Source organism: Corvus hawaiiensis, chromosome 2, assembly GCF_020740725.1.
Source record: "Corvus hawaiiensis isolate bCorHaw1 chromosome 2, bCorHaw1.pri.cur, whole genome shotgun sequence".
In the NCBI taxonomy this organism is placed as follows: domain Eukaryota; kingdom Metazoa; phylum Chordata; class Aves; order Passeriformes; family Corvidae; genus Corvus; species Corvus hawaiiensis.
The window spans coordinates 36899156-36911560 of NC_063214.1; the positions used below are offsets into that span (position 1 = coordinate 36899156).

The following is a 12405-nucleotide window of genomic DNA, read 5'->3' on the forward strand; positions in this document are numbered from 1 at the left end:
GAATAGGCTTGCATAAATACTAAGCCCACATTCTTTGCTTTTGCTCACAGAGTCTGGCATCCTTGAGTCTCAGTCTGCCTGACTGAACCAGAGGAGGGAGAGAGCAGCAGGCCTGTGAGGCTGCTGGCTGACATTGGTTTTGGGAGGCCCTGTTCACCCACATCAGTTTCTCTGGACTTCCAGCTTATGGCAGCAGTGTTGGCCACACAACCACTGGGCACTGTTTAGTTATGCTGAGTGTCACTAACAGAAGCAGCCAGTATACAATTTTGTCTTGTCTTTACATGAGACAGGCTCCATGGCTCAGGAGACAGGAGCAGGGATGACCAACTCCACAGGTGATCTAGAGACAGGCAAAGACATGGAAGATCTGACAAAAGGCCTGGAGGAACTCTGTGAGAGCTCTAAGGAGAGGAGTGAGGAGGCACTGCTGCTTTCACACCTAGAACAGCATCATCATCATCTTATCTCTATGCTGAAGAAGAAAGAGGGTGACACACATGAACGCTGCAGAGACCTGGAGCAGCTCAATATGGAGCTGGAGAAACTGAGGGCAGAGGATGCTGTGAAAATTAAAACTCAGACCCAGCGTATTCAGAATTTGGAGGAGCGCTTCATGGATCTGGCCAAAAACCATGAAAAGATGATCCAGTTCAAAAATGAACACAAGAAACGGCACATGCAGCTGTGGGAGGAGAACAGGCGCCTGTGGCAAGACAGGGAAGCACTCTTCAGCCAGGCTGTGAGGGAGAAGGAAGATGAAGTGCTCCGGCTGGCTGCCCAGGCCAGGAAGCTCTCGCAGCAGTTATGCTCTTTGCAGGAGAAATATGCTTATGAGAGTCACAGAGCCCAGGAGCGAGAGAAGGAGCTGCTGGAAGCTCAGAGCCAGCAAGCAGGTGCCTATGCCCGAGAGGTGGATTCACTAAAGAAGCAGCTTCAACTCCTACAGGAGAGGAACCAACAAGCTGCTGCAAGGGCTGAGCAGGCAGAAAGTCAGCAGAGGGCTCAGGGCAGCGAGCTGCAAACCAAGCTGGAGAGGGCACATGAAGAGAAAGAGCAGCTACTGAACCTGGCTATGGAGAGGGGCAAAGCTCTGCAAGATAAAGAACAGGTGATCCAGAAGCTGGAGGAGAAGCTGGAGACTGTGGAAGAAGCCATGAAGAGAGCAGGAAGGTGCCTCAAAAAAGAGGCAGCAGCAGTTGACAAAGATCTGAAGGTTCGAGAGCTCCAAGGACAGCTAGAATGCAGCAAGCAGGCATACAATGACCTCTTGCTGCGGTTCGATGCTTACGGAAAGCACAGTATGGATTTGCTGACCAAAGAGAGAGCTCCGAATGTCAAACTCCGTCACTTTGTTGCATAACTGCAGTTTGCTCCCCTCACTACAGGTGCCTCTATGGTAACATACCACTGCATTTTATTCCTTTCCATGGGATCATCATTTCTTTATACAGTCCTGGCCAGCTTAAACCCTACTCCAAGGACAGTTCTGTAGCCTTTTTGTCATTACACTTTCATGAAAGTAAATCACTACACTCTTAAATCTGAACATGGATCATTGAACCAGTCAAACCTGTGACATGAATGATTAGAGTGGAAAACATAAAATATGAATTTGATTTATTTAGTGCTAACCTCTGCTGAATCATAGGTTTTCATTTTCTTATTGTTAAAACCAATTTATTTTTCAAGATGGCTACAAGCTCAAACCCTTAGCCTTTTGTATTTGATTCCACTTTGAAGTTCAACAGAGGATGGACACGTTAAGAGGCTCTGAGGCTCCAAGAAAGAAATCCTACCTTGCAATGTCTCTGCAATTCTCTAAATTCAGGAACTTAACAGGTAATCCAATAGTATCATACAACAGCTGATGCTCAAGCAAAATACTGTTTATCATTTTCTAGCAGTCTTATAGATTTCTGCAGTCATTTAAACCTTATTTAAGGCCATAGCATTACTTATATCCCCATTCAGCTCAGAATAAGTTGTCAAGTCTTGGGTGATTTTAATAATATTTGGAACAGGATGATGTTCTGGATGTTCCACCAGGGTTTTTTTCTTGTTTTTAGTTGTTTTCTGCAGAGAAATATTAGTGATACACTCTTCCATTTTGTGCATGTCAGGCAGTTTTTGACAAAAAGAAAAATCTTTCCTGTCAGCACTGTGGGATACAGAGACCTTCCACTCTCTCTTGCCTGTCGCCTAGGCAAGAAGGAAATTTTTTGCTGCTGAGTTTCACCTCCTGCTGTTTAAGTCTCCAACAAGAAAAACCCCAATAAAACAACCACCATGATGATCCAAACAGCATTCCCCACCTGGGCTGTAGGCAGCTGCCTCCAGAGTACCCCAAGTTCTTTGCCACATGCATATGCCTTGGGATGACTCAAGAATTTAGATAACGGATTGAGTATCTCTTGGTTCTGAGCATGTACAAGCCACAGCATGTTGCCAAACTTGGTATCTGCAGAGCTCATTTACAGAAATGACCGGAAGCAGCAGGTCTGGAGGCCAGTGACCAGTTCATCTCAAGGACTGGCTTGACCATATGTGGTTTCTGGCTCTCACACAGGTTTCCCAGAGGAGCTGTGGATGTGCCCCATTCCTGGAAGTGTTCAGTGTGAGGTTGATGGGGCTCTGAGCAACCTGGTCTAGTGAAAGGTTTACCTGCTCAAGGCAGGGGGGTTGGAACTAGGTGATTTTTAGGGTCCCTTTCAACCCAAACCATTCTCTGATTCTGTGATTCTGACTCTACATAAGCAGCAGCTGCCAGCAGCCTTGTCTTCCAAACTTCTCTGGACTGTCCTTGAGCCCATGCAAAGCCAGGTGAGAAGTATTGCTCTGCTATCTGCTGTGTGATGAACCACAGCATTTCTTCTGATCCTGGCTCCTCCAAGTGTCATTACATATGTGTTTTATGGACCACATTCTCCTACCTTTTAACCATACTGCCATACTCCGACGTGCACAGCCCACATGCACATTTAGTTAATCTCAATGCTGGCAGCTACAGTGTAAATGCCAACTGCCTCACGTTACACACTATGCCCTTAGTCTGAGGAAGGAGGAGCACCATTATCCCTCTGATCACTGCAAGAGACCCTGGAACCAGGTGCCTAAGCGCTCTAAATCTGGGCAGAGGACACCCACTCGCTGTGTGACAGAACAGCCCCACAAGCCTCTGGCCCAGCCCCAGCCACAGGGTCTGGTGGGAAAGACCCCAACTTCTACACTCCTCAGGGACATCCCCCTTCCCACCCCTTGGCAATGTCTTTATGTGGGAGATCTTCACCCCTACTCCCTCACACGTACCCCTGTCACTGGCCCCATTTCTTCCTTCACCCCCCCATCACACACACCCACCCCTCCTGTACACCCACATTTCCTACACACCTCTCATCACCCCAACCACACACGTCTCCCCTCACACCCCCACCCTCCCACACCAGTCACCCTGCTGTCCACAAAAATCCTATTTGTTACCTGGTGTACAACAAGCCAATAATTACACATGTGAGAGAGACATTGATTATTTATTTCAGAGTTGCACAAGCCTGCATGCTTGGTGGTATTCCACAAATCAAACAAACCAATTATCAAAACATTTTACTATTTATACATTTTCGCAAACAAGGGAATTGGTGTTACAAGCTACGAGTTACCTGGTTCACTCATTAATTAGTATTCTATCGGTTAATGATTCACTCGCCTCTCATGCTAAGTAGTCTGCATGATCAATCTTTCTCTTTTTTGGGGTGGGTGGTCTGTGAGTTGGTGGTTGGGATCTCCCCGTGCTGGAATTCTATTTTACCCAGTCAGAGCTGATTTAACACAGTTCCCGAGTTGGGTTTATTAGTTTCTCCCTTATCTTGGGAGTTCTGCCAGATGTCCTTGTGGCCTGTAAATTCTGCATTCTTTGTGTCCACTATCAGTGGTACATCCTTCTTCCCAAGCTATGTCAGCCTCCCCCTAGGTCTGAGATCACTGAAACATGTGGAACCCTAAACCTTAACAAGCCAATTCTGCTGACAATTAATTTGTCTCTCTAACACCTGGAGATCCCTTAGAGCTTGTTGGCTGTTCTCTGTTTCACGGATTAAATCTCCCTTCTCGTTGATTAGGCTTGAAAAGATACAAAGATCAAACGACATGCTCTCCCAAGAAAATGTTTACCTATTCCGCATTCGGTAACAGTTGCCCCCTTCCCACATTCCCAGACGCCGCTTTCCCGCGCGCGGGCGCACTCGAGAGGCGCTTCCACCCTCCCGCCCCCCCCGCACCGCTTCCCGACAGGCCCCGCGGCGGGAGCGCCGGGCCGCAGCCTCGCGCCGCCCGCTCCCCTCCGGCTCCGTCCCGTCCCGCCGGGCCCTTCTGCCGCTCCCGCCATGCGCCACAGCCTCACGCAGCTGCTGGCGGCCTCGGCCGGCGGGGCCAGCCCCTCGGGCGCCGTCTGGCCGCTGGCCGGAGCGGGACAGGCCCCGAGAGGGCGGGATGGCGGCGGGGAAGGGGACCCGGGCCCCGCGCGGCCCAAACCGCAGCCGCCGCCGCGGCGGGAGCCCCCGGGCGCCTCGGAGCCCCGGCGGCAGGAGAAGGAGGCCGAGGCGCCCGGCAGCCCGCTGGAAGTGTGGGAGCAAGAGGACTGGTTCCCGGGGCTGGAGCTGGGAGACCTGCTGGAGGCAGCCCGGCCGGACTGGGACCTGGACGCGGAGCTGAGCGGCTGCTTCTGTGGGGACCCGGAACCGCTGCCCTCGCCGGGCCAGGGCCCGCGGCCGGCGGCGCCCGGGCGGAGGAGCGGCGGGGCCGGGAGTCGGCTGAAGGCGGCGGCGGCGGCGCGATTGAACCGGCTGAAGAAGAAGCAGTATGTGCTGGGGCTGGAAAGCCGCCTGCAGGGCCTGGCTGCCGAGAACCGGCAGCTGCGGGACCGCAACCGTGGCCTGAGCCGCCGCCTGCGAGAGCTGGAGCGGGAGAGCAGCTACCTGCGGGCTGTGCTGGCGAACCAGAGCGCGCTGGGGCAGCTCCTGAGCCGCCTGGCCGGGACCCGCGCCGGCGGGCTACAGCTCAGCACCAGCCTCTTCAGGGACACGGGCAGCCCCCGCCACCAGCACCTCCAGCCCGCCGGCGAGAGCAGCGACCACGACTACGCCCTGCCCAGCTCCCGGCCCCGCGGCCTGGAGGAGGCGGCGGTGGTGACTGAGACGGAGGAGGAGTGGGCGGCCCCCGGCGGGATCTGCCTGCACGTGGACCGGGATCAGGTGTCGGTGGAGTTCTGCTCCATCTGTGCTCGGCGGGCAGCGGCCTCCTTCAAAATGTAGGGTCAAGTACCTGCTGCAAGTACTCGTGGGGTTCTCACCCCTAAGGGCCTCGCGTCGCGGCGGAGGAAGCAGGCGATGGTGCGGAGGAAAAGAATCCATACAGTGGTGATGGGGTGGTATTGGGGAGATGCAAAGGAGGGGAACCTGGCGCTTACTTAAGTGGCCAGGGTTAACAAAAAAATTCTCTCGAACGGCACGTTGGGAGCCAGACGATGGCCTTGGTTCAAGGTCCTGTAAATCTGGCGTGTGGACGGTAGTGGTGTGAGCCTGTTTGGCGATGGGAGTCGCGCAGAGCTGTGTGCAGCAGTGCGACAGTGGTCGTGCAGACTGACACGCGCGTGGTGCACACGCGGAGGTGCCGCCAGAGCCCGTTCGCAGCACTTGGGTGAAAAGATCATGCCGACCTGATGCATGAAGGTGTGCTCGGCTCCACTTCGCAGTAAAGATAATGCTGACTACCCGGTCTTGAGTCAGATAATGTCTAGCCTTCTTATCCTGAGGAGCCGAAAATGCTTGCTTAGAAAACCAAACACAAACTCCATTATGACATCGTCACTGGACAGACTTAAGAAAATAGTAGTGATCGGCAAAAGAAAGCATGCATATAAAATTGTACTGCATCTCAGTTATACATTACTATTAAAACCTCTCTGACAGTTTCTCTTTTAGGTGGTTGCCCTGCCAGGCTCCGTTGTGTAGGGGTTAAAGAACAGTCGTTTTCCACCTCGCAACCTGGTAAGGATCAATATATTCCCATAATGTGGTATCAGACAGCTTGCTTTGCTTATCCCAGTCTCTTGTAAATGACTGGTTCAGAAAATTATTTCTCTGGTCCTTGGCCTACTCTGCCAAAATGTTTCTAGCTCTGGATGACAACTAATAGTAGAGGTTACAATCACATCTCTCATTAGCTGTTTTCCTCTTTTCGTTTTTGTAACAAATACACTGGCTACATAGTAGCTACATAGCAACCAATGCAGGAGGTAGTTTTGAATTTAAAAAAAAAATGCTCATGCCACTTGAAATAGAAATTTCCTATTAAACCGCATATCTGATGAGCTGAAAAGGGAAAATATGCTAATAAGGGGGACGTGACATTTATAGCCTTTTAATACAGGGGACTGTCCCAAAAGTCTTAAGTAAATTGCTTTTTGAATGAAAAGAAGGAATTTGTGACCTGTTGGTTTAAAATGCTGTGTAGTGTTAGGGATGCACAGTACCTTTCAAAAGCCCTTCTCTAGCTTGCTCTAATTCATGATGCAGTTTGACCTGATGAAACAGAACCTGAGCACTGGTTAAATCTCTATAGAGGAGTCACTCTTGCATGGACCTCTAACGAGAGTTAGGTTTGAAGAATCAGTACATCCAAGTAACTCATTACCTTCCCATAAGCAAATCTCTGTGCCCATGCACACTGAAGTTCCTATGTTACTTCAGAGTAGCTTTAAATTTTAAAAATATTGCATGTATACGCATGTGCTTAATTCTACTGTAGAGTTCTTAATTTAGCCTCTTAGAGTATCCAGAAATCTATAACCTGATATAATTAAGCACAGTTTGGAGATGAGCAAATATGTATCTTGAGGCTAATGATTTGAAAAATGCTCCATAATTGCTCCTGAGATAGGAGGAAAAATAGTTTGACAAACAGTGTGTGTTTTCTTGTACTAGTCAGTGTTTCTCCCAATCACAGAAGATGAGTGGGTTCTTTTTTCAGTTGTATTATAATGTTTAAGTTGTTTAAATGTATGTCAGTTGGGGGAAGAAGGATTGTGAAAATGATAATATGTAAAGTGAGGTTTCACAAAGAATACTTTCTAAAACAGTTTCATTTATTAACTTCTTAAAAAAAAAAAGATGCTATTTAGTGTTTCTGAAGTCTTGTGTCTTAAAGCCTTAAATTTTGTGTTTAAGGCTAAGTAGGTGAAAGCATTTTCTCCCAGTCATTTGCTTTATTGGTGCTAGACCCTGTCACGTGTTCATCATGAGTTTGATTTTTCTTTGTGAAACATCACTGTGTGATAAAGTATATGTGTATTTAGCATCCTTGTTTTTCTTTATGCTAAAGTGGATTCAGCTGTGTTGGGGCAGAAGAGACGGGACCAGCTGCTGGCCACATTTCCTGCTTTATTTTAAAAGGTAGTATAAGAAATGAGAATAAAGAGGTAACAGGGCTTTTGCTGTCTTTGGTTAAAAAAAAAAAAAGTTGAATGCTGGGATTATTTACTGTTATCCAAGATGATTTTTTTTTACAAGGCAATATTCTATATCAAACAGGTTTTACTCCACTGTATGCAGAATTCCATCTGTTCAGGGGATATTGCCAGCACAAAAGAGACTTAGTGGGATATGTGTGACCTTACACCTCTGTGGTGGCATCAACAGGGCTGTTCAGTTTCAGTCTTAACTTGGGTAACTCTGCTGTAACTGATGGGTTATACCAGCGCACAGGCGTCAGAGTTAACCACCAGGACCTGCACTGACTGATATGCAAAATGGAAATAATTTAGATTTAACCTAATCTCAACCTGCCTAGCTCAGATTTCATGAGCATGCTTTATTTTGCAGTTCAACGTGCTTGAGAAAAAGAGAAACACTAATGTAGCGATTATGGGATGTTCCAGTGGCATTTTTACGGTTACTTCAGTGTAGGAGTGTTTTTTAAGTTAATTTAAATATGCATTTTTTCTTGTCGAATCACTGCTGAATGGCAGGGTCAGGGACAGTTCTTCTGGCCTCTGCTGTGAACCTGCACAATGCTCTTGTCATGACACGACCTGTGGCTGTGTCTGAGAGCAGCTGATTTTCTGACATGCAAAATGATGTATTGTGGTACAAGAGCAAGGTCAAGTCCCAAGAAAGTCAGTGGCTGCAGGCATTTCTAGTGCCTACTGAATCATATTTAAACCAAATAGAGGGGAGGAAGTTATTTGAAACTCTAACCGACTGTACTATCTGTATGGTGTATTATTAATGTAGCTTTTTGAAGTGAAAGCCTTGAAATGACATAACTTAATACTTGAAAATATATTGTAAATGTTTCTTTGTAATTATGTGCCATTCAGATAAGAATACAATATCATAATAAAATCAGACTTGTTGATCTTTCAGTTTATGGGCTCAAATGTTTTTTCAACTTTTTCTGATCATTAATGTCTTGGTTCATTAAACAAAATGGGAAAACGGGAAAATGTTGTTGCTGCTATCTCTGGGTCATCAACTGGAAAACAAGAGAAAATGGATCAGGGTATGCAGGAGAAATGTTCTTGTTCATCTGTCTTTAAAGGTAATTTTGTGGTGAGGAAAACATGAAGGTGTTATTCCTTGAAACTTCTGAGAATCAGCACTTCTTGTATTTCACAGTTGTTCTTAATTTTTTATTAATATGGATACGTTTGATCAATATACCATGGAGGAGTAAAATACTTACATAAACCCTTCTGTGGTCTATTGGCATTTTCCTCCTTTCTGTTCTATTTTTAGGCTCTGAAGTTTCATGACTGGTTAATTACATGCTGAATTTTTATCTTTGATCAAATTGTTATTTCCACACTAAACACTGGAGTGAGTGTTAAAAACAAAAGGGTTGACAGTGCTGAAAGGACGACATTTCAATGCTCCGGAGTGAGCCATGTACTGTATGTTTAAACTTCTGTTCATCTTAAATGCTTTATTTGTAGAGGACAGTTTAAAATAGTGCACTTGCTTTCTAGCACGAGGGGATTCTAGTTAAAGTGGTCTGCAGCTTGATAAGAAGGAACATTTCACAAAATCCCTGCATAAAAATACGAAAACATACTGGCACGCTCTGCCTTTTTGGCCTCTAGTTGTAGGAAATACCCTGTTCAGCACTGAGACTTGTGTTTGGTAAATTGTACATACCACAGAACCAAGTGCTGCCAGTGTTCAGCTGCACAGCTATGTTAGCTGCATTTACCATTTTTTTCCCACAGAGTCACTTGAAGACTATTTAGCATTTAAATAAGAAAGAATTTCATGCTCAGTTCTCCTTTAGTCCTTTGGAATTCGATTCTGGTGCTGTGATTCGTGGTGGCATTCTAAATTAACTTCTCTTTCCTCTGAAGAGCTTTCAGCACCTAAGAGTTAAAAACACATCGGTGCTTCTGTAATCTGTAGCTGCCTGGAGAGATGATATCAAAGGAAATGCAGGGAACCATGTTCCAACACTTGGCATCTCTTGGTACTTCCAGATAATCAGATTTCTCATGCCATTTGTCAAAATTGTAATCTGTTTTCCCTGTGAAACACAGGGATCTTTGGCAAAACACAAAGGCCTTTTGTATTTACTGATTTTTCAAATGCTGTGTTTTCTAGAGTTTGTAGTTAAGGAGGTTTTCTGCTGGAATCAGCAATATTCTGGTTATAGGGCTGTATTTCCTATTAGTTACACTGGAAAATGCGTGAAGGATATGTTAGGTATGGGAGCTGTTCAAATGGACTCTGTTCAAAGAACACCTTGTGCAAAAATTGCACATTACCAGCTGCTGATTCTACAGTTTTCCACCCAATTTAAGTGGATATGCAGATGTGGAGAAATAACTGCCTGTGCTCATTAGCAGGAGGATGCCAAGAGCAGGACTCGAACATGTACCAGGAGGATGAGGGTGTCATTTGCAGGAGCCATAGAATGGATTGTAATGTTGAGACAGCATTTAAAATGGAACATCTAGAAGATAAAAGTGGTGCTTTTTCAGTATGTCTGTTGGCTCTTATCTGTAGTCATTCTTTGCATTCTTTTAGCAGTAGTTCAGACTTGGAGTAGCCTAAAGCCCTTTCTCTGGGATATGTGTAGCCTGTGCCTGGCTTGTTTCTACTACAATGGTGGAAGAAAGGATCCAACTAAAACCTGTTCTCACTCAGTGTTTGTGGGGAATTTATTACAGTTGTCAGAGGCCAAGGACTGGTAAAAGTTCCTCCTTTTACTTCTTGGGGGTTGTAGGAAGTAGGTTGTACCCTGTGTATGAAACAGGGAACGGAGGAGTGTTCCCAGATTCCTGCGCAGACACTCCTCCACACGCATGCATGCTAGAACTGGGCTAGTATCTTGCTGTCCTGTGGAATTCTGAAACAATTTCAGACTTTAATTCTGAGAACACTTTTCCCCCTCGGTAGTTAAAGGAGAAGTACAGAGGGTGTAACTGAAAAGTTTCCTGGTTCATAATATCCCACCTCTCCAGTCTCAGGAGTGTTCAGTTGACCTTTGATGTGACTGGTGCTGAACACGTAAAATACATGTTTGCTCTTTGTGTGTTCATCAGTGATGCTGGAAACAACTATCAATCTTTGCAGCTTCCTAAAAATGTTGAGGAATGTAACTTTTTTTTAATATAGAATCTTCACCTTTCACTTTAAGAAATTAGTATCTAAAAGGATGTGGTTTGTCCAGCTCAGACCATAACATGCATTTTGGTGACTGAGGATAATTATCACTTCAATTTATACCAAAATGAAAGTAGTACATGGAAGATAAGATCCTTTTGAATCTCACCCTTTAAAAAGCACTGCAATCTGTTTACAGTATTTTAACTATGTTAAACACTTACAATAATCACTGAGCCAGTCATTGTCATTCTTCAAGATACTATTGCACAATAACACCTTTATTTTATGTTTTTATTATCACAGGTAAGTGGTTCTGTTGGTTAAAGTCTGATGGCTTCCGGAGATAAGACAATTCACTGTCATGTAAAATACTTGCTCCATGAGAATCTCCAGTCAGGGTGATGAAGGTAAGGCCAAGCTGTTTGGGTGCAGATCAGGATGGGAACACCATGTGACACAGCAATACTTTGAGGAACTATTGCTGTGTCACATGGTGTTCCCATGCTTTCCCAAGGAAAACTAAATGATCTCTACCTAACAACAACAGGGAGTCTGTATTGCTGCTTCCCTGTACAAATCAGGCTGCTACTCCTGGCTATGGAGAAAGAATGTGTGATCTTCCTACTGTAACAACCCATTTTTAAGGAAAAGGTAAATAAAGATGATGAAACTCCTTCAATGTATTTTTCATCAGCGTTACAGCATAAATTTTAACTCCCTTCAACTAAAGGTCTCAATGCTGAATTTTTAATTCTCATTAATAAATATTTCCACGTGCATCTCAGGGCATGCTAGAACTATATTGAAGTGTACATGACTGTTGACCAGTAACTGTACAGCTTTTACAGTTACAGAATCATTTAGGTTGGAAAAGATCCCCAGGATCATCAAGTCCAACCTTTGATTCATCACCAAATTCTCAACTGGAGTGTGGCACCAAGTGCCACATCCAGCAGTTTCTTGAACACCTCCAAGGATGGTGACTCCCGCCACCTCCTGGGCAGTCCATTCCAATGCTTAACAACCCCTTCTGTAAAGAAATTCCTCCTATGTTCAATCTGAAACTCCCTGGCACAGTTTGAGGCCATTTCCTCTTGTCCTGGCACTTGTTGTCTGGGAGAAGAGGCCAACCCCCACCTACAGGGGGTTAAGACCATACATCACATTGAGAGGATTGCTTCTGTAGAAGAATTCATGATTCAGCTCTCACACTGCAGAATACACTGAAGACACCTCATGCAGTAGGAGAGCTGGCAATTTATATGGCTCTAGAACATAGAGCCACTAATGTGAAGGCACACCTGACTCATAAATGCAGTACCCTGGACCACTGATCGTAGAAGTAGCTGAGATATCCCGGTAATGGCACTGGCCCTTGGAGGCCTCTCACCACAGTCCCATCCTTCAGGAAAAGACTAATTTCAAGGCAAAATGGTTACAAAGCCAAAGGCTGTTTTTTTGATATGCTGGGAAGCCTGACATGATTAGCACTCCTGACTGCTCTGTGATAAAAGTGTTCTCTACAGTGTACAGTGTGACCCTTCTAACAGTCTAAAAGGGGTAATCTTGGGACAGAAGTTTTTGGTAGCAGAATGGAGAACAGGGAAAAAAAATACTCATATTTTGAGGAATCTCTAGTAAAACCTTGCCTTGATCTTCCTCCTTTTGTTTTTTTTTTTTTTTTTAATCTCTATGGTTTGATTATGAAGGAAAAAAACCCCATTTTTTCAAAAATACCCATTTTTTACAGCTT

General features: G+C 45.5%; 2 protein-coding genes across 3 annotated transcripts; both read left to right on the forward strand.

Moving 5' to 3' along the window:
- Nucleotides 1-1888, forward strand: CCDC89 (coiled-coil domain containing 89). The gene has a single exon (XM_048295190.1). The coding sequence runs from the start codon at nt 299-301 to the stop codon at nt 1361-1363; it is 1065 nt and encodes a 354-aa protein (XP_048151147.1). The 5' UTR covers nt 1-298; the 3' UTR covers nt 1364-1888.
- Nucleotides 1889-4277: 2389 nt separating this feature from the next.
- CREBZF (CREB/ATF bZIP transcription factor) lies at nt 4278-8419 on the forward strand. 2 transcript variants are annotated; one of them, XM_048294467.1, is made up of 3 exons: nt 4278-5305; nt 5967-6044; nt 7378-8419. In XM_048294467.1, the coding sequence occupies exons 1-2, from the start codon at nt 4383-4385 to the stop codon at nt 6013-6015; spliced, it is 972 nt and encodes a 323-aa protein (XP_048150424.1). In that variant the 5' UTR covers nt 4278-4382; the 3' UTR covers nt 6016-6044; nt 7378-8419. The 2 variants fall into 2 exon arrangements, 1 of the variants encoding a protein (XP_048150424.1); XR_007201559.1 differs by having other exon boundaries at nt 4281-5387; nt 5967-8419.
- Nucleotides 8420-12405: the final 3986 nt, after the last annotated feature.

Bases quoted from the DNA above. Each gene is read 5' to 3' on its own strand.
- CREBZF (XM_048294467.1), top strand. From the start codon at position 4,383: ATGCGCCACAGCCTCACGCAGCTGCTGGCGGCCTCGGCCGGCGGGGCC. The intron at 5,306-5,966 runs GTAGGGTCAAGT...CCTCTCTGACAG, and splicing joins GCAGCGGCCTCCTTCAAAAT to TTTCTCTTTTAGGTGGTTGC.
- CCDC89 (XM_048295190.1), top strand. From the start codon at position 299: ATGGCTCAGGAGACAGGAGCAGGGATGACCAACTCCACAGGTGATCTA.